Consider the following 18,647-nt stretch of genomic DNA (forward strand, 5'->3'; position numbering starts at 1 on the left):
GGGCCTGGCACATGCTAAGCTAGCACTGTCGCACGGAGTGCCTGCATTACAGGTGAGCCCACGAGTGAGGTGAAACCAAGCATGATGAGGCCCTGGGGTCGGTCCCCAGCAGCACAGAAAATGTGGACAGGTTTGGGGAGGCAGGGGAGCCTGGAGTGGCTTCAGAGATTTCCCAGACAGGATGGGGAGCCTGCTGGAGTCTTCTGCGGGCAAGGAGATCCCAAACACTGAGGACCCCTGCCCCTTGAAGTGGAGGAGTACGACTTTCTGACACAGAAATACCCAGGGCTGGTGGCCTGACTTGTGTCATGCTGGTGCCTTCTCCAGAGCTCTGGGGCCTATGCAGGTGACAGACCTGTCCCCAGATGTCGCTGTAGTATGACCGTGGACACTTGTCAACACTGCCTGTGGACAGTACTCACAGAAGGCTGCTCGCCACCTTCTGTGAGCCACAGAGTTGAGGGTGGCTGTGCCCGGAGAAGCCCCACGCGAAAAGTCCTTTACTGGAGCAGGGCCTCCCTGTGGCCTCCTCTTGACCCTCCTGTATGCACCTGCGTCCGTGCCTGGCTTGTATACCTTGTTTCTTCACATTGGTTTTGGTGAGCAAGAGGCAGGGAGGAAGGAAGCTAGCTGTCCCTCTGGGTGGTGGGGATGTTGGGATTGTCACCTGCCATCCACCATCAGTGATTTTCACAGGTGGGCCTGGTGTTCTTTGGGAGGGGACTGCTTAGTAGTGATTAGGGCAAGAATAAGAAGAGCTAATTAGTTAACCCTGAATGTGACTTTACCTCTCAGGCAGGGATAAAAACCCAAAACCTCCCACCTGAAAGAAGACCCTTTCAGCGTGAAGGGCCAGTCATCATTTGGGCTGCAGGAAGAAAAGCTTTTGCTTCTTTGGTGAGGTTTACTCTTCCTTTTGTCTTTTCTTGACCAGTTTTAATGTGGATAAATTTTTTGTCAAAAAAATAATTAGAAGCCATGCACCTGTGGCTCATGCTTGTAATCCTAGCTACTGGAAAGGCAGAGATCAGGAGGATCAAGGTTTTGACATCAGCCCATTGTTTGAGAGACCCTATCTTGAAAAAACCCATCACCAAATAGGCTGGTGGAGTGGTTCTAGGTGAAGGCCCTGAGTTCAACCTCCAGTACCGCCAAAAATACAGACAAATGGGCATAAGGAAAAAAGATGGCAGCTGAGGCTGTGGTCTCATCCGAAGACTTGAGTGGGCAGAGTCCACTTCCAATCTTGAAAATTTGGAGAATTAGGTTCCTCACTTTTGGTTGCTAGCTCCTACAAGTATCATTTGGAATAGAGGTGGGAGGGGAAGTCGGGCAGCTTAGGATCCTGGCAGCTGAGAAACAACCATTGTGTTGGGTTGGATGGGCCCGCATGGTGGCTCAGTGGGACAAAAGCCTCAATGAAGCTTGCTCTCTTCAGGAGATACTTTTTTTTTTTGTCAGTTCTAGGATTTGAACTCAAGGCCTCACACTGCTAGGCAGGTGCTCTACCACTTGAGCCACTCCCCCAGGTCTTTTTGCTCTGCTGGGTTTTGTTTTGTTTTTTTCAGTACTGGGGCTACCAGCCCTTTTTGTGTTAGGTATTTCTGAGATAGGCTCTCGTGGCCTATTCTGATCTCTGCCTCCTGAGTACCTGGGATTACAGGTGTGAGCCACTGGCGCCTGGCTTCTCTTCTGCTTTGGAGATAAGGTCTCATTTTTTGCTCATTTTTTGGCCTGGACCACAAACCTCCTGTTTTACACTTAGCTGGATGGCAGGTGCCTGCCACCATGTCCAGCTGTTTGTTGGAATGGGGTCTCAAACTCTGTCCCTGGGCAAGCCTGGAACCACAGCCCTCCCAATCTCAGCTTCCCAAGTATGAAGGTTCTTAGTTACACGTCTTGAACAGTGACGATGAGTCTGCTTAGGAGAGGTCATGGGCTCGTGGATGCGCCCATTTGTAGCACCTGCTCTTTGCATTCCTTTGCCAGGCTGTACTTAAATTGACTCAGCCTCTTCCCGTATCTGTAGTCACCCTCTAGCTCCCTAAGACGTCAAATAAGTAAAAGCATGCAGTGTCACAAAGGCAAGCCTGTGTCTCCAAGCAGCTGTCATCCTAGCTACCTGAGAGGCTGAGCTCCAGATGATCGAGATTTGAGGTCAACCCAAGCAAATAGTTGTGAGAACCAATCTCCCAAATAACCAAAGCAAGAAAAATACAGACGGGAGGTGTGCCTCAAGAGGTGGAGCACCTGTTTTGCAAGCGCAAAGCCCTGAGTTCAAACCCCAGTCCCACCAAAAAAGGAAAAAAATGCTCACCAGTTAAACATACTTTAGAGGCTGGGGGTTCAGCTCAATGGTAGAGTGCTCGCCTGGCCTGCACAGGCCCTGAGGCAAAAACAACTGCTTGGGTTTTTTGAGACAGGGTTTCCCTATGTAGCTCAGGCTGCCCTTAAATCGTGATCCTGCCTCAGACTTGCGCTGGGATTACAGATGTGCACCACCACGCCTGCTAAAAGTGGTTTCTTATCCAAAAAAGAAAACTTCATCGATAATCCTAGCCCTCAGGAGGCTGGTGAGGAAGGCTCACAAGTTTGAGGGAGGCCAGCCTGGGCTGCATCGTGAGACCTCATCCCTAATGTGCTACAGGGAGTGGTAGAGCACTTGCCTAGCATGGAGGAACCCCTGAGGCCATAGGTTCAATTCCTAGTACCTCCCTCGCAAGAAATTATCCAATCATATAAAAAAATATTTTAAACAAGGTACAGGCCAGGCACCAGTGGCTCACACCCGTAATCCTATCTACTCAGAGGCTGAGACCGGGAGGATCCCGGTTTGAAGCCAGCCTGGGCGAATAGTTCACAAGACCCCTATCTCAAAAAAACCATCCCTAAAAAGGGCTGGAAGCGTGGCTCAAGTAGAGTGTCTTCGAGGCCCTGAGTTCAAACCCCTGGTGCTGCCAAAAAAAAGAACAGCCAACAAGTGCTGGGGTTTCTGCTGCTCTTACCTTGACTTGAAAATGGAACTGTCCAGGGCTCTCCTCCCAGTGTCTACCACTGGGGCAGAAGCAGCAGACAGTGGGATATTGGCACGGCAGTCTGCAGAGCCTGCAGTCACACAGTGAAAGGATCGGAGCAGTGTGGCAGGGGACACGGCTCCAGGCTGCTGCTTATCTGAAATTCAACACTTGTAGGGCTGGAGTGCGGCTCAGTGGTATATATATCACTTAGCTGGCGTGCTCCTGGGTTCCATCCCCAGCAATGCAGAAATGAAAATAAAAACAAGGCCGGGGGTGGTGTCACAGGCCTGCAATCTCAGCACTTAGGAGGCTAAGGCTGGAGGACCGTGAGTTCTAGGTCAGCCTAGGCTACACATAATGAGGCCCTGTCTCAAAACACCAAAACAATATTTAAAAAAAAAAAGACACTTTCTAAATACACATTAGGTGACAAAACCAGAAGAAAAAGCACTTTGGGTAGAGGAGGCAGGAACATGAGGGAACATTCTAGATTCAGTTGTGTCGTGGGTTCAAAAGGTGCCTTTTTCTCAGGGTAAGGGATGGCTTTCCTCAGCCTTTACGTTACGCTGACCCTGGAGGATTCTCAAGCCTGGAATTTGCTCACTGAGCTGGCGTTTTACTGCCCACCTGTGAACACTGGCTTCTGTAACAGACGTGTCACTCTTTAAAATGGTGATGGGGACCAGGAGCCTATAGCTCCCGCCTGTAATCCCAGCTGCTTAGGAGGCAGAGATCGGAAGGATCACAGTTCAAAGCCAGCAGGGGCAAATAGTTCAGAGACCCTGTCTTGAAAAAACCAATCACAAAAAAAAAAAAGGGCTGGTGGAGCGGCACAAGGTGGGCTCTGAGTTCAAGCCCAGTACTGCCAGTGTACTCCCCGACCAGGCACGGGTCCAGGGGTGGGGGGCAACACTGGCTTATCCCCAGATATGTGAGAACCCAGGAAAATAGCCCCAGTGGGGACCACTGACTTTGGGGTCTGGGTTCGAGTCCAGCTTTGCCTCTGCGGGCCTCTGTCACTTCTCCCTTCACTGTGGAAAGGACACATGGTTCATGGGCCCAGCGGGCAGGGGGTGTGGTGGTTCCTAGCACTGCTATCAATTTGGGAGGCAGATGACAGTGACTTCACTCAGTCCTGCTGGAGGGGTGGGGTGAGCTCCTGACCGCACCCCCACGGTCCCCAGCCATTGCTCCCCAAGCTGCGCTGCCCTCCTGCACCACAGGGTGGCAGCAGCGGGCACTGCTACCTCCCTGGACAGCCAATCTGGACAAGAAACCCAGATTCAGGCCAAGGAGGGCCCCATGCCAGTGTCCCAGGGCTGGGGGCCTGGGGTCTGAAACAGCAAACTTACAACAAGACCCCGGCACGTGGGAGGCCACGCATAGTTGATGGCTTGGCGGAGGTTTGCTAGCCAGTGGCACCTGACGCCACAGGACTTGCTACTGTTCCATCCATGTCCCCCAGGTGCCAGGTCACTCATTCAGGGCACCTGTGCTGTGGCAATGCCACTCAACTCCTGAGTTCAGAGGAACAGTGACATTCCTTGGCTTGGCTGGCTGTCCTGCTGCCTCTGATGTTGGTGGCTGTCCACTCTGTCCTGCCATCTTCAGTAGGTCACGTGAGATGTGTCTGGTCCTGTCCCCCATGTCTCACCCTCTGGGATCTGCCTGTCCCTGACTCCCTGGGTCTGTCTGCCTTCCTGACGCCTCTGTGTGGCACTGCGTCTGTCTGTCTCGTTCTCTCCCGGATCTGGCCTGTGCACCTCTCTGTGTCTCTCCATTGCTGCTTCCCCAGCTCTGCACGTGGGTTTCTGTGTGTCTGTCCACGTCCCCCGCTCTCCTTCTGCCTCTGTGTCCACGTGACCACCGTGGCTTGCTTTCTCGCCGTCCCTTGGTGTGTCTCTTCCTGTGTGAGTGACCTTTCGTGTGAGTGCATCAGCGGTGTCCTGCGTCTCTCTCTCTCCCTCTTCCTCTGTCTCTCTGTCTGTCTTTGTCTTCCTCTGTCTCTCCCCCTTCTGCCTCCTTCTCTTCCCCCGCCTTCGCCTCTCCTCCCCCTCAGTAGCCGGCCAGTCCGAAAGAGAGAGAGAGAGAGACAGAGAGAGAGAGGGCGGATGTGTGCGGATGATTCAGGGCTGACAGGAAGCCACCACCTTGCCTGCTGCCCCCAGAGTCTGTGGCCTTGACATTGGCCGGGCAGGTGTGCAGCGCAGGGTGGGGCGGCCGCAGCGAGGAGCCCCCGACTCTCAGGTAAGCCTTTCTCAGGGGTGCCCAGAGCCTGGCTGAGACCCAAGGTGTCCCCTACGCCCCAGGAGCCCTGGGCGGCCATGGCGGGGGGAGGCCAGGCCACCTTGTGATTCTGCCTGGGCGTTTTTGGCCCCGTGGTGCTCAGGGGTGGCCTTCCATCTCTCACCCAGCCTGCACAGTCTAGGGGAGCCTTGGGGTGACCTGTCCCTGCCAGAGAGTGGCAAAGGGCAGCCTCAGTGTCACCATCTGTACAGTGCAACTGTGGCCTTCTGCCCAGGCTGGGTGGACGCGCCTGTCCCTGCATCCTACCCAGCCTGCAGCTCTGCCAGGGTCTGAGCGAGCGACTGCCAAAGGGACAGCAGGCTTCTGTGCCCAGCTCTGCTCACAGGTGGCCTGGCTGGCCAGACCCCAGGCACCCTGACCCTGGACAAGGGGTGCCAGGTTCCTGCCCGCAGCTTGTCCCTCTGGCCACTTGGCTCTTGATAGCCTCCCTGTCAGAGGCCCCTCCCCAGCCTTATGGGAACCCCAGAATTATTTGGACCGAGCAACAGGTCACAGAGCAGTGTCTGGTGAATAAGCCGCCCCAGGGCCTGCACCCCCCAGCCTTAGTTTCCCCGCCCGCAGCGCGCCGGCCTTGTTCATCTGGAAAGTTCTTACTTCCCTTTGGGTTATTTTGGCCTGCAGAACCGTGGGGCTGTGGCGGCCCCTCCCTGTCCCTTGGCCCCTCGGGGCCTTCCTGGGCCTGCCAGGCTCCAGCCTCTGCTCTCTCCACCCTTGGCCCACCTGTTCTCACTCTGGGCAGGAACAAGAAAGTGAGAGAGAGCGAGGACAGACACAGAGACAGAATTGATTCAGTCTGGGGTAGACACGAGTCTCTTTTTGAAAATGTTTTGTGATTTTTTTTCAAATGTAGCCTTAAACGGGAGGGAAGAAGCATGGTAACTGGGAGTTAGCCTGCCCTGGGTTCAAATCCTACTTCGGTGCCTCGCTTGCTGTGTGGCCTTGGGACACAGTACATAGCTCTCTGAGTGTCCCGTTATGGGGCTGGGCTCAGCGACATCTCCCATGGAAGCTGTGTCATTGGAAAAGTCATCCCTTGCCTTAATGTTTTTTGGCATTACTCAGGATTTGAACTCGGGGCCTCCACTTGAGCCACATCCCCGGCCCTTTTTGCTTTACTTATTGTTCTGATAGGGTCTTCCGCTTTTCCCCCAGGGCTGAGCTCACACCACTGTCCTCCTATGTATAGCTCAGCAGGCCTCACCATGCCTTGCCTGTTTGTTGAGATGGGGTCTCTATAACTTTTGCCCACACTGACCTCAAATCTCAATCCTTCCCATCTCCACCTCCCGAGTAGCTGGGATTGCAGTTGTAAACCACCGCACCCAGCCACATCTACTTCTCTTTAAGCCGCAGCCCCTCCCAGGGGCCCACGGGAGCGAGTGGAAGACAGCTCGGGTCTCATGTCTGCACCCTCAGTGTCCCAGTGTCTGCTGCAGGCTCCAAGCAGCACCAGCAGAGCCTTTCAGGTCACAGGGCTCAGGAACAGTGACAGTGACAAGTCATGCCAGGCCAGACCCTCCATGGCATGCATCCTCTTGATGTGTGGCATGTGACAGCCCCGAGGGGACACTGTCACTGTTTCCCCCAACAGATAAGGAGACGTAATCTGGTCTGACCCACTACGGATACTCCAGGCCCAGCTCTGCCCTCAAGACAGCAGGTCTGGTGACAGATGGGCTCTCTGTTGGCCGAGGCCTCTGTCCCCCCAGGGACAGGGAAGGCGTGAGGTGTCCTGGGGGGCAGCAGAGGTCAGCAGCCATCTCCCTCAGCCTCAGACACCACAGCAGGAGTTGGGACTCGACTCGCTCCTGGTGTGTAGACCGTGAGCTTGGCGGGTGGCCCCACACCCTGCTCTCACGGCCAGAACTCGGTGTGTGGCTGTGCCTGAGCTCTTTCGGGGACAGAAGGACAAAGATGCCAGGGGTCAGGAGAGATAGAACCTCCAAAGCAGGCAGCCAGAAGCGAGGTCTTAGCCAGTGACTCTTCAGGAAGGAAAGCCAGGCTGGGCAGACTGATCCCCGCTCCCACGACAGCTATTTGGTTTGGTTTTGGTTGTCTTTTTGAGAAAAGGTCTCGCTATGTCGCCCAGGCTGGCCCTCCTCTTGGGTAGCTGAGACTACAGGTGTGAACTACCACACTCAGCCCCAGTGACAGTTTGAGGAAAACTGGATCAATCCTGTATTTTTTGTTTTTGTTTTTGGTGACACTGGGCTTTGAACTCAGGGCCTTGTGCTTGCTAGGCAGGTGCTCTAACACGTGAGCCACTCCTTCAGACCTGTTTTCTGTTTTTGTTGCCCAGGGCTGGCTTTGAACCGTGATCCTCCTGATCTCTGCCTCTTGAGTAGCTGGGATTACAGGTGGGAGCTACTGGCGCCCAGCTTTTTTTTTTTTTTTAATGAGAGAAGGTCTAGTTACGCAGCCTTGAGTTCACCATCCTCTTGCCTCTGCCTCCTGAGTTCTGGGATTACAGGCGTGAGCCACCAGTGCCCAGCTATCCATCTCATTTTATAGATGTTAAAACCAAGGCTAGCCACGTGCTGGTGGCTCACGCCTGTAATCCCAGCTACTCAGGGATCCCAGATACTCAGAGATCAGGAGGATCGCGGTTCAAAGCCAACCCAGGCAAATAGTTCTAAAGACCCTATCTTGAAAAAAAAAATCACAAAAAAAAAAAGGGCTGGTGGAGTGGCTCAAGGTGAAGGCCCTGAGTTCAAACCCATACCACACACACACACACACAAAGGAAGGCTTTTCAGGCACAGCCAGGATTGGATCTCAGGAGTCCTCCCTCCAGACAGGAGGTCACACTCTGAGATGGACTTGACATGGCACGGGCTCGGGAGCCTTGCCACCATGTCAGGGAACGTGGGACGTGCCACTCACCGGCATGGGAAGTCCCTCGTCCGACTGACTCACTTGGCCCCGGGGAAGCGGGGGTGGGGGGCTTCTCCCCAACAGCCCTGGACTGTGGCCGGCACCATGTGGAAACTTCTTGTCACTTTTGCCACAGTAACTCAGGAAGCTCAGAGGGCTTCCGAGGCTGGCCTGAGGCCACAGGGGCTAGTGAAGGGGACAGCCAGGTCCAGGGCAGCCTGGGGAGGTGGCACAGGGTCTCAGGACGTGAGAAAACAGAGTGGTCGCTCAGCAGCAAGCAACAAGGGCTGAGCCTCTCCATCTTAATAACAATTCTTCTTGGAAGGACTGTCCCTCCATTTGCCCCCAGGTTGTGGTGTGGGGCTTCACCAAGACCACTGGGACCAGCCACGGACCATGAAGGGGATCTGTGCCAGCAGGGGACTCACTCCATGGTCCTCACTCCAGCCTGGCCTCCAGGTCACCCCAGTTCATCTCGGGCAGATCCCTCAGGCCCCATCTTTCAGCAGGGTACCCTTCTTTGCCTGAGGTTCTCAAGGACACCTCCTCCAAGAAGCCTTCCCTGCTTTTCCTTCCCCTAGTTCCCATGACAGGCTTTCAATGCCTCAGGAAAGAAAATCCCTTTGGTAGGTTTCCTGGGAGGCAGAGAAGGACCCCCAGGTACTGAGTGATAGTGGGGACCGCAGACCTGACCTTGGGGACAAGTTGGTTGACAGAGCAGCAGGCAGGATGCAGTGGTCAGAACCAGAGCTGGGGGCAGGGTGGGTGTGAATCCTGTCTTTCCCCTTACCAGCTGTGCAAAGGCTCCCAGACTCAGTTTCCCTGTGAACGGGGGACAGCCTGTCACTCACAGGGCCGGGTGGCTTCAGGGTGGGCGTCCAGGGCTGTATATGAGCACACAGTGCTCAGTGGGCCTGGAACCTTCCAGACACACCAGCATGGCCGGCCATGGCAGGGGTGATGGGGAGTGTGACTTGCTGTCACATGGCGGGGGGGGCAAGGCTCCTCCCACCCGGCACAGAATCGGGGTATGGTGCTGACGGGACATGGGCTCAGGCTGTGGGCCTGTCAGGGCTCAGTGGGGTCAAACCCTGAGTATGGGGTTGGGCTGGGCCTGTGGCCTCCAGACCATGGTGTCCCATTACAGGTGGGACGCCAAGACCAACATGAGCGGGGACACTGAGCTGCTGTGGCTGGGAGTGGCCCTGCTGCTGCTGCTGTCTGGGGCCACAGCTGGGCTCTGCGTGCGCTGCTCCCGTCCAGGTAGGGGACACGGGAGTGGCGGAAGGCCACAGGGAGGGGCGGGCTCCCCTCCTTTCCCTCCCTCACGATGTGGCCCAGCCTCCCAAGTGCTGGGATTATAGGTGGGTGCTACCACACCCAAGCCAATACCCTCCACCGGTGGGCGGCCCAGGGAGCACAGGGGAGGCCTGGGGTGCACTCCTGGCTAATTCGGCTTGTTCCCACAGGGGCGAAGAGGACAGAGAAAATCTATGAGCAGAGAAACCTGTGAGTTGCGTGGTACCTTCAATTTTGTGCTCTGGGCATGGCGTCTCCTTGGGGCACCCTGTCCCCCGTGCCTCACTCACCCTGTGCCCCATGGCAGGCTGTAGTGGTGCCCAGCAGCCGTGGGAGAGGAAGAACGGGGACACCTGGGCTGTTGGACTGCCACTGTCCAGCCCCCCGCCCCAAGATCCAGGGGTTCCCACTGTGCTGGGGAGAACAGGGTCACAGGCAGCGAGCAGCGGGTGGTCGGGAAGGGCTGGACATGTCCCTGTGCGGTCAGAGAGCAGTGCAGGGAGGACTGTGAGTGGGAAATGGCCCCTTGTGGCTCTGTGTGCCAGATGGAGCCAAAGTGCACCAGAGCAGTGGCCTGTGATGGCCTGTGATGGCCTGTGATTGAAAGAGTGACCGGCTGGGCACCGTGGCTCTCGCCTCGCTACTCAGGAGGCTCAAGTTCAAAGCCAGCCCGGACAAATAGTTCTCAAGACCCTATCTCAAAAATACCCGACACAAAAGGGCTGCTGGAGTGGCTCGAGGTGTAGGCCCCGAGTTCAAACCCCAGGACCACAAAACAAAAAAAATTGTAACTGATACCCACACATGCAGCCCAGCCCGGCTCGCTCTCTCTCTCTCTCTCTCTCTCTCTCTCTTCCTCATTTCCTTTTGCAACGGACAAACCACAGTGAAATCTGAAAATGAAGAGCCCGTCTCTCCCACCCTGGGCCAGGCCTCCAGCTTTCCGGGCTGTTTTGGCCATGTGCCTGCTGACTTGAAATCTCCCTCCCTTTCTCCTGGGCTCCAGTGCCCTTGGGCACCTCCCCGGTCCCTCTGCCTCAGTCCCTACCAGTCCCCAGTGTCCTAGAGCCAGACACTGTAGGGGCCAGAGGGTAACCCTCCCATGTGTGAAGTGGGGAGGTGGGACAGGACACGGACTGTCCCCTTCCCTAGAGGGCTTTTCCCTGCCCCTCTGTCTCTCTCCATTGGCATCAGTGCTGCCATCTTGCTCGAAGCCACTGTGTGCCAAGCCCAACTTCCAAATGACTTCCTTCAGGATTTAGGGCATCCGTCCTGAATCAGCTCACCCTGTTTCCAGACCCACAGGAACTCCTGGCAGGCTGGGTCAGGTACCCATCCTGCTACAAGGATGGAACCCCAAACCTGCTTTCATGAATTGGCTCCATTCTCAAGGCCACTTTATGGTCCAACATGGCAGCTGGAGCACCGTCCCTCATATCTGCATTCCAAGTAATAGGAAGAAAGAAGGAATAAGGACATAAAGGGTGGAGCCCAGCTGATAGAACCCCTGTAAGGAGGTTCCTTGGAACTATCAACTATGGCTTGCATCTCATTGGCTAGAGCTTGATCACGTGGCAGTACCTAAGGGCAAGGGATGCTGGGAAGTGTAGTCTTTTAGATGGGCACCTGATGCCCTATAAACACATGCAAAATAAGAATGGGAGGCCAGGGATAGCTAAGAGTTGACAAGGCTCCCCAGTTACTGGGGTGTAAATGGTGGCTTTGAACATGCCCAGAGGGCATGGGTGGTCCCGAGGAATGAGCAGCACCCAGGGGGCAGTGTCTGGGTCACTCCAGGTGAAGTCATTTCCTCCAAGTCACTACTGGGTCCCCAAACATCCTTCTGGTGCCAGAGTCTCAGGGTGAAGTCCCCAGCCCTGCCAACAGACCCCTCTCCCTGCCTGTCTCTGGGCGTCCTGAGCGGAATGGCACCATGTTGAGGCCATGCTGGGAACAAGTCTGGCTGGCTGGTGACTGGGCTCCAGTGATGAACCCTGTGAAGGGCGGGCACCCCGGGGGGACAGGTCCAGGACATGGACACAGGTCAGGGGCAATTGGCGCCACTTCCTCCACCCCTTTTCTCTCTGGTCCTCGTCCTTCTGTCCCTTTGTCCCTTTGGCTGTGAGAGGCCAGACCTTGGCTGAGCAAAACCCCTCGTGTTTCCAGGCAAGAAAACCAGCAGAGCTTTTCCGTGGCCCGGGCCTATTCCTGTGAGTCCTTTGAAGGGTCCAGGGGCCGGGCTGGAGTTGGGAGGTTCACGTCAAGGTCCCTTCTGTCCCCATTTCCCTGAGGCTATGAGCCAGGCCTGACTTGGTGAGGTGAAGGCTATGTTGGGTGGCCTGCCTGGGGGCCCAGCCAACACTGCCTGTCACCCTTTGCAGTTGTCAGGCAAGAGTGGCCAGGGCCCCTGTTGGACACGGCCTCTGATGGGGCACCTGAAAGGTAAGAATGAGTCCCTTGTCCTGTCCCCTAAGGGGACCAGAGCGCCACAGGAGTGAGAACTAGGGCCCAGGGGTTTCCCTACCTGGCCCAAGGCTGGACTCTGGGGAACCCCGAGGGGCTGTGAGGCTTAGGTCCCTTCTCAGCCTCTACCTGCCCTTCCCCCAGGAAAGACAAGCTGCTTTGCTCCTCCCACCTCGAGGGTGAGTGACAGGGTCAACGGGGCAGGCCTGGCTGAGGGGGGCTGGGCAGGTGAACTCCTGATGAGACAGAGGGGACAGAAACGTACAAAGCTGTGGACGCCTGGATCCCCTGGGCCCTTCCTTGGGCTGTGGATCCCCAGCTGGGCGGGGGCAGGACCAGGAGGGAGGATGAGCCCAGTCTGTCTTCTAGATCCTGCGTCCCCGAGGTACCAGAACTTCAGCAAAGGTGGGTGGCTCCGGGGGTGGGGGGAGAGGGGGGGACATGGTGGGGCAAGTCCAGGATCTCAGGCCTGACTCTCACCACCTCCGCCAGGGAGCCGAAGTGAGCCAGATGCAGCCTATGTGTGAGTGGCCTTTTCCCTGTCCTGCCACCCTCCCCTGTCCCCAACTGCCACTGTCCCCAGCTTTCTTATCTATGAACCATGAACCACAACCACACTAGTACACAGCTCTGGGTGGTGTTTTTTTTTTTCCACCCCCTCAGGTGGTCATGGCTTTGTGGGACTGGGCTGTCACCTTGTTCTAGGAAAGGGGCCATCTGGGAGGGGACTTATTCTATGTCATGCAGTCAAAGATAAATTGTAAGCCTGGTAGGGTAGTTAACACCTGTAATCCTGGCCCTCAGGAGGCTGAGGCTAGAGGATCTCAAGGTCGAGGCCATCCTGGCCCGTCCCAAAAAAACAACAAAAAAAGAAAAACAAATTACAGGGATGCCCACCACCCCAAAGAGAAAGTCCTCCACTCCCACCCCCAGTGTGTCCCATCTCACAAATGGGCTAAGCAGGTGGGGACTATTGGAAGGTCACCTCACAAGTCATCCAGGGCCAGGCTACCACCCTCCAGCATCGGGAGTGGGGAGGGAGGATCGGAGGGGAGACTTTGACCATGGCCGGAGTCACTGGGTCCCCACCCTGACACGGGCCTGCCCAGCAACCTGTGCTACGCGATGTTCTTGGCCAGAGACCTCATTGCTGCAGACTATTACAACTGGGGACGCTTCCAGAAGCCCCTGGAAGGTGAGGGGGGGGTCAGGTGGGTGGGTGGAGTAGAAGGAAGTGACTTGGGGAGGGAGGCAGGGCCCAGGCCTGAGGGAACAGCAGAGATGAGCCTGGGGGCAGAGGCTGCTGCAGCAGGAGCTGAGGTGGGTATGACAGACAGTAGAATAACCAGGGTGAACACAGGATGGAGGGAGGGGACAGGAGGTAGAAGGGAACTGGGGGAACGGCATACAGGGTGTCCAGTCCTTGTCACCAGGGCTGACCGGCTCCTGATAAGGACAGATAGCACATGAATTGGGATAGCTTTCCGACAGACACTGAGCCCTTACTTAGCCCTTAAGGTCTGTTTAGCCAGGCACTGTGGCTCATATCTGTAATCCCAGCTACTCAGGAGGCAGAGGTCAGGAGGCTCCCAGTTCAAAGCCAGCCCAGGCAAATAGTTCTCAAGACCCTATCTCGAAAAACCCATCACAAAAAAGGGCTGGAGGAGTGACTCAAGCAGTAAAAGCACTTGCCTAGCAAGTGTGAGGCCCTGAGTTCAAACCCCAGTGCTGCCAAAAAAAAAAAAACAAACCCCAAAAAACCTCGATTTTACTACTTTACAGAGAGGGAAGTTGAGGGTCAAGGTGCTTGAATCCAGGTCCCCAGCCTGGCCTGTGCCTGGGCCACACTGTCACAAAAGTCTTCTCCCGGCCACATCTGAAGTTGGGCGCAGGCTCACTTCTTGGAGTCCTCTCATCACAAATGGACACTGGGTCTGGCCGTGGGTAGACTCAGTTTCCCTATTATAAGGGGTGCCAGGCTCTGAAGTACCACACCCAGCCTTGGTCCCTCAGCCTGCCCTGCTGGATCTGGAAGAGTCCCCAGATGTCCCGGCCACCAGGCCCCCAGTGGCCCTCCAGACTGCTCCTTGCCTCCCAACCTCCTGCCATCCGTCATCATCCACCATGTGCCTGACTTGCAGCCCCTTCCGAGAAGTCCCCTGCTCCCCCACACCCCGTGACCTTGGGCGTGACCTTGGCAACAGGGAAGGAGCTCAGGGTGGAGGTTGCAGGAGGCTGACCAGTGCCCCTCAGCAGCTTGTCCAGAAGAGGACCTTGGGGCCCCAGTGAGAGCCTGGCCAGGTGGGAGGCAGAGCCAGGACTGCCCGGCAGGGCCACCTGCAGGCTGGATGTCACTTCCTTTCTCTTACAGATGACGACGACGATGATGATGCTAATTCTTACGAGAATGTGCTCATATGTAAGCCAAGGACCACTGAGTCAGGTGAGGCTCTCCCACCTGGGGATGCAGGCAGGGGAAGGGGCGGGGGCGCAGCCATCCTTGTCCAGGCCACCTGTGCTTGGGAGAGGTGAGGTCCCTGAGACTCAGCCCAACTGCCTGGGAGCTCAGAGGTTTTTCTTTTTCTTTTTTTGTGATGCTGGGGTTTGAACTCAGGGCCTTCACCTTGAGCCACTCCACCAGCCCTTTTTTTGTGATGGGTATTTTTGAGATAGGGTCTCCCAGAACTATTTGCCTGGGCTGGCTTTGAACCTTGAGACTCATCTCTGCCTCCTAAGCAGCTGGGATTATAGACGTGAGCCACTGGCCTTGGCTGCTCAGAGGTTCTCCATATCTGGGCATTGTCCAGTGTCCTGGGAGGAGGCCCACAGGCTCCTGATGACAGAGGACCTGTCCTCCCTCACTGGGCCTCAGTGGGGTGGGCTTGCACCCTGCTGGCCCTGAGGACTGGCTGGACGGCTGAGCCCCTCCTTTGTGTCCTCCTGGTCCCCGCAGGCATAGAGGAGTGTGAAGATTATCAGAACTCAGCATCCATCCACCAGTGGCAGGAGTCCATGAGGATCATGGGTACGTGGGCTGTCAAGTAGGCCGGGTGGGCTTCCCTAGAGGCCCTGCACCCCCAGGTCTCCCTGAATGGCAGCTCGGCCTCCAGGACTGGCCACCCCATCCAGCTCCAGGACAAGGCTACTTTGCACACAAACGTCTCTGGCAAACCCCAGAGACAGACAGACCCGCCACCAAGTCCCGTGCAGTGTGACTCGTCCTGCAGGCTGGGGTCCCAGGCACCCTGGCTGGGGACAGTGGCTCAGAGAGAACTGTGTCCCTTGGTCCACAGGGCAAGTCAGGAGAACAGCACACCTGCCCCCAGCAGGGAGCCCAGATGACGACGGGGAGCCGGACTATGTGAACGGGGACGTAGTGACAGTTGCTGAAGTCTAGGGAGACCTGGAAGGAAGGTATGGTGTCCTCCACCGACCTGGGGCTGAGGGTTGAGGCCTCACATTGCTCCTGGGCCCCAGTCCAGGAAGAGCATGGAGCCCGATGGGGTCTGGATGGGCTGTGTGCAGCACCCACAGGAGCCGACTTGCTCCACTTCCCTGCCTCAGTGGACTTGGTGAGAGGACACACCAAGGGAGGGTGTGCACAAGGTGGACACTGTTGTTGTCAATCACATACACGCTGCAATTTGAACCCAGTGCCTTATGCTTGCTACGGCTTGAGCCACTCCACCAGCCCTTTTTTTGTGATGGGTTTTTTGATAGGCTTTTGCAAACTATTTGCCTGGGCTGGTTTCAAACCTCGATCCTGATCTCTGCCTCCTGAGTAGCTGGGATTACAGTCGTGAGCCACTGGCACCTGGCCACACACTACACAGAAAGGCCAAGCCACCTGCCCAAGGTCACACAGTAAGGGGGAGGGGATGAGAACCTCAGCAGTCAGCCTAGGATCATGCGGGGACCTTGGAAGCCTGCTGAGTCCTGACCTGGGAGATGTGGACCATCCACCCATCCAACCCATCCAACCCATCCACCCATCCATCCATCACCTTGGTGGGCAGCTAGGGACAAATACGCAGGCCCAGGGCTGTTGGAGAGCAGGAGCCAAAAGGGCAGAACCATCCCCACCCACCCCATTCATGCAGCAGCGTTCACTGTCACAGATTGCTGATACAGCAGAACTTACATTCAAGCCAGGTGCCTGTAGCTCACATCTATAATCCCAGCTACTCAGGAAGCAGAGAGGAAGATTTCAGTTCATAGCCAGCCCAGGCAAATCGAGACCCCCCCATCTCCAAAAACCCAATACAAAACAGCTGTGGAGTGGCTCAAGTGCTAAAGTGCCTGCCTAGCAAGCGTGAGGCCCTGAGTTCAAATCCTGCCACAGCTCGGACTTCTAAGATGGGGGGAATCTGGTCTCCCCAGAAAGCAGGAGGGCACCTGAATACAGCAACCCTCTGGTTCCAAGTGGCGGTACTAGTGTGACAAATTCTTCCTCTTTATCCAAGGAGCTGAGGAACCCCGACCTCAGGATGAGTTCTGTCCTCCCAAGGATTGTTTTCCAGCAGCGCTCAAGTTTCAGCCCTGACCATGGCTATTCCGGGAAGGCCACCAAGATACCCTGGCCCAAGGGACAAAGCCTGGGAAAGTCACACATGGGGAATGGCCACAGCCACACCCCACACTCACCCCTGGCCTTGCCCTCTGCCCTGCCCTGAATGACCTTGGGTCAGGGCAGGGGTCTGGTGGCACATGACTCCTGATGCCCTTGGATGCCTAGGATTTGGGGAAGCTGCACCCCAGTCCCCGAATCTAAAAAGTTGGAATTTTTCTTTTTTTTTTTTGTGGCACTGGGATCTGAACTCAGGGCTTGAGCCACTCCGCCAGCCCTTGTATCTAAAACACTGACAATATGGCATTTGTGTCTATTCCCCCATACTGGGACTTGAACTCAGGGCCTTGCACCCCAGCGCTCGACCACTGGAACCACACGCCCAGTCCTTTTTGCTTTAGTTATTTTTCAGATAGGGTCTCCCTTTCTACCCATGATCCTCCTACCTAAGCCTCCCAGTAGCTGGGGTCACAGGCATGCACCACCAGGCCTGGCTTGTTAGTTGAGATGGGATCTCACTAACTCTACCCTAGCTGACCTCCATCCTGTCCTCCCAATCTGTCTCCCTAGTAGCTGGGATTACAGGTATGCACCAATGTGCCCCAGCTTTTTCTTCTTCTTCTTCTTGAGACAGGCTGCTCTAGAATTCTGTCCTCCTGCCTCAGCTGCCCTGGGAGCTGGGATTACAGGCATGCCACACCACACATGGCCTTCCGTCCTTTTTTTGCTTTGTGCTCTCATTACTTACGAATGTTGGTTTCTGGAAATTTTAAAAAATGATTGTTCAGCTTGTACAGTTAACTTATGTAGGTAGAACAGTATTTAATGTTCTGGATTCCTGTCTCTTGGAAAGCATTACACGTAGGTGACCTCAGTGGACTGGTAACAGGGGGCCCAGTTCTCCTTGTTTTGCCTTCTGTTTACTCAGGAGGAAAGAGGCCAGAGCCGTCGTGATACACTGCAGTGGAAATTATTCACTGCTGAAATCGGAATGGGATGGGCCCAACTCTGCTGCCCTGGGACCCTGGGCTCCAGCCTGGCCTGGATGAGCTCACAGGATAAAACATGGCTGGCTGGGGGAACGGCAGGGCACACAGAGCCCCAGTGGGCCAGAAGTAACCTCAGGGAAACAAAATGCCTCTTCCCTTGGAAATGTCTCAATAAAAACTATTTTAGCTTAATTTCGATGATTCTCCCATGTCTGCTTTTCCCTGCAAATCCTTTTATCTTTTTTGGGGGGCAGCACTGGGATTTGAACTCAGGGCCTCATGCTTATTCTACCACTTGAGCCACGTCACCAGCCCTTTTTCTTTGCTTTATCTTAGAAATAGGGACTCCCTTTATGCCCAGGCAGGCCTGGAGTACAATCCTATTTACACTTCCTGTGCAGCTGGGATGGCAGGTACGTGCCCAGCTTTTATTGGTTGACATAGGGTCTCAAAATTTGGTTGGTTTTTTTTTTCCCCTCAGTCTCAGGGAGCAAACTCAGGGCCCTGCACTTGCGAGGTGTGATCTTCCACTAAGCTAAATCTCCAACACCTCTCTCAAAGGGGCTGGGCCTGACCTCCATTCTTTTAATCTCCACCTCGGGAGTAGCTGGGATTACAGGAGTGAACCACTGCACCTGATCCCTCCCAACCTTTTTTTTTTATTTATATTTCTCTCAAGTTTTGTTGTGACTGGGATTTGAACTCAGGGCTTCACACTTGCTAGACAGGTGCTCTACCACTAGAGACACTACACCAGCCCTTTTTTGTAATTTTTTTTTTTTTTTTGAGACTGTTCACAAACTATTCAAACTGCGATTCTCCTGATCTCTGCCTCCTGAGTAGCTAAGATTACAGGTGTGAGCCACTGGTGCCCTGCTTGAGACAGGGTCTTGCTATAGCCCAGGCTGGCCTGGAACTCTCAATCCTACTGCCTCAGTCTCTGGAGTGCTGGGATTACAGGCATACACCACCACACCCGGGACCAAGCCCTTCCTGAAGGGCTGGTTCCAGAGAAGTCTTCTTAAACATTAGGAAACTGCAGCAAGCCCTGCCCTCACCATGGAACTGGTCCCTCTAGGCTTCTAGAAAAACTGAGATTAGCCGATCCAATATTCGTCACCTTCTTACTTG

General features: G+C 55.4%; 1 protein-coding gene across 3 annotated transcripts; it reads left to right on the forward strand.

Moving 5' to 3' along the window:
• The first annotated feature begins 4,474 nt into the window (after nt 1–4,474).
• On the forward strand, nt 4,475–18,627 carry Lat2 (linker for activation of T cells family member 2). Of its 3 annotated transcripts, none has more exons than XM_074075743.1 (13): nt 4,475–5,264; nt 9,346–9,461; nt 9,668–9,707; nt 11,664–11,707; nt 11,879–11,939; nt 12,105–12,139; nt 12,330–12,365; nt 12,453–12,483; nt 13,100–13,155; nt 14,332–14,403; nt 14,914–14,985; nt 15,254–15,374; nt 17,456–18,627. In XM_074075743.1, the coding sequence occupies exons 2-12, from the start codon at nt 9,365–9,367 to the stop codon at nt 15,355–15,357; spliced, it is 648 nt and encodes a 215-aa protein (XP_073931844.1). In that variant the 5' UTR covers nt 4,475–5,264; nt 9,346–9,364; the 3' UTR covers nt 15,358–15,374; nt 17,456–18,627. The 3 variants fall into 3 exon arrangements, with proteins under 3 accessions (XP_073931844.1, XP_020020350.1, XP_073931846.1); XM_020164761.2 differs by having other exon boundaries at nt 5,143–5,264; nt 16,424–18,627; XM_074075745.1 differs by lacking the exon at nt 4,475–5,264 and having other exon boundaries at nt 12,083–12,139; nt 16,424–18,627.
• The last annotated feature ends 20 nt before the right edge of the window (nt 18,628–18,647 follow it).

This window comes from Castor canadensis, chromosome 6 (assembly GCF_047511655.1).
Source record: "Castor canadensis chromosome 6, mCasCan1.hap1v2, whole genome shotgun sequence".
Classification (NCBI taxonomy): domain Eukaryota; kingdom Metazoa; phylum Chordata; class Mammalia; order Rodentia; family Castoridae; genus Castor; species Castor canadensis.

What these genes read in the sequence shown, in the direction of transcription:
- Lat2 (XM_074075743.1), top strand. Translation starts at nt 9,365, where the DNA reads ATGAGCGGGGACACTGAGCTGCTGTGGCTGGGAGTGGCCCTGCTGCTG. An exon ending in CGTGCGCTGCTCCCGTCCAG is followed by an intron (nt 9,462 to 9,667) that starts GTAGGGGACACG and finishes TTGTTCCCACAG; the next exon opens with GGGCGAAGAGGACAGAGAAA. An exon ending in CTTCCAGAAGCCCCTGGAAG is followed by an intron (nt 13,156 to 14,331) that starts GTGAGGGGGGGG and finishes TTTCTCTTACAG; the next exon opens with ATGACGACGACGATGATGAT.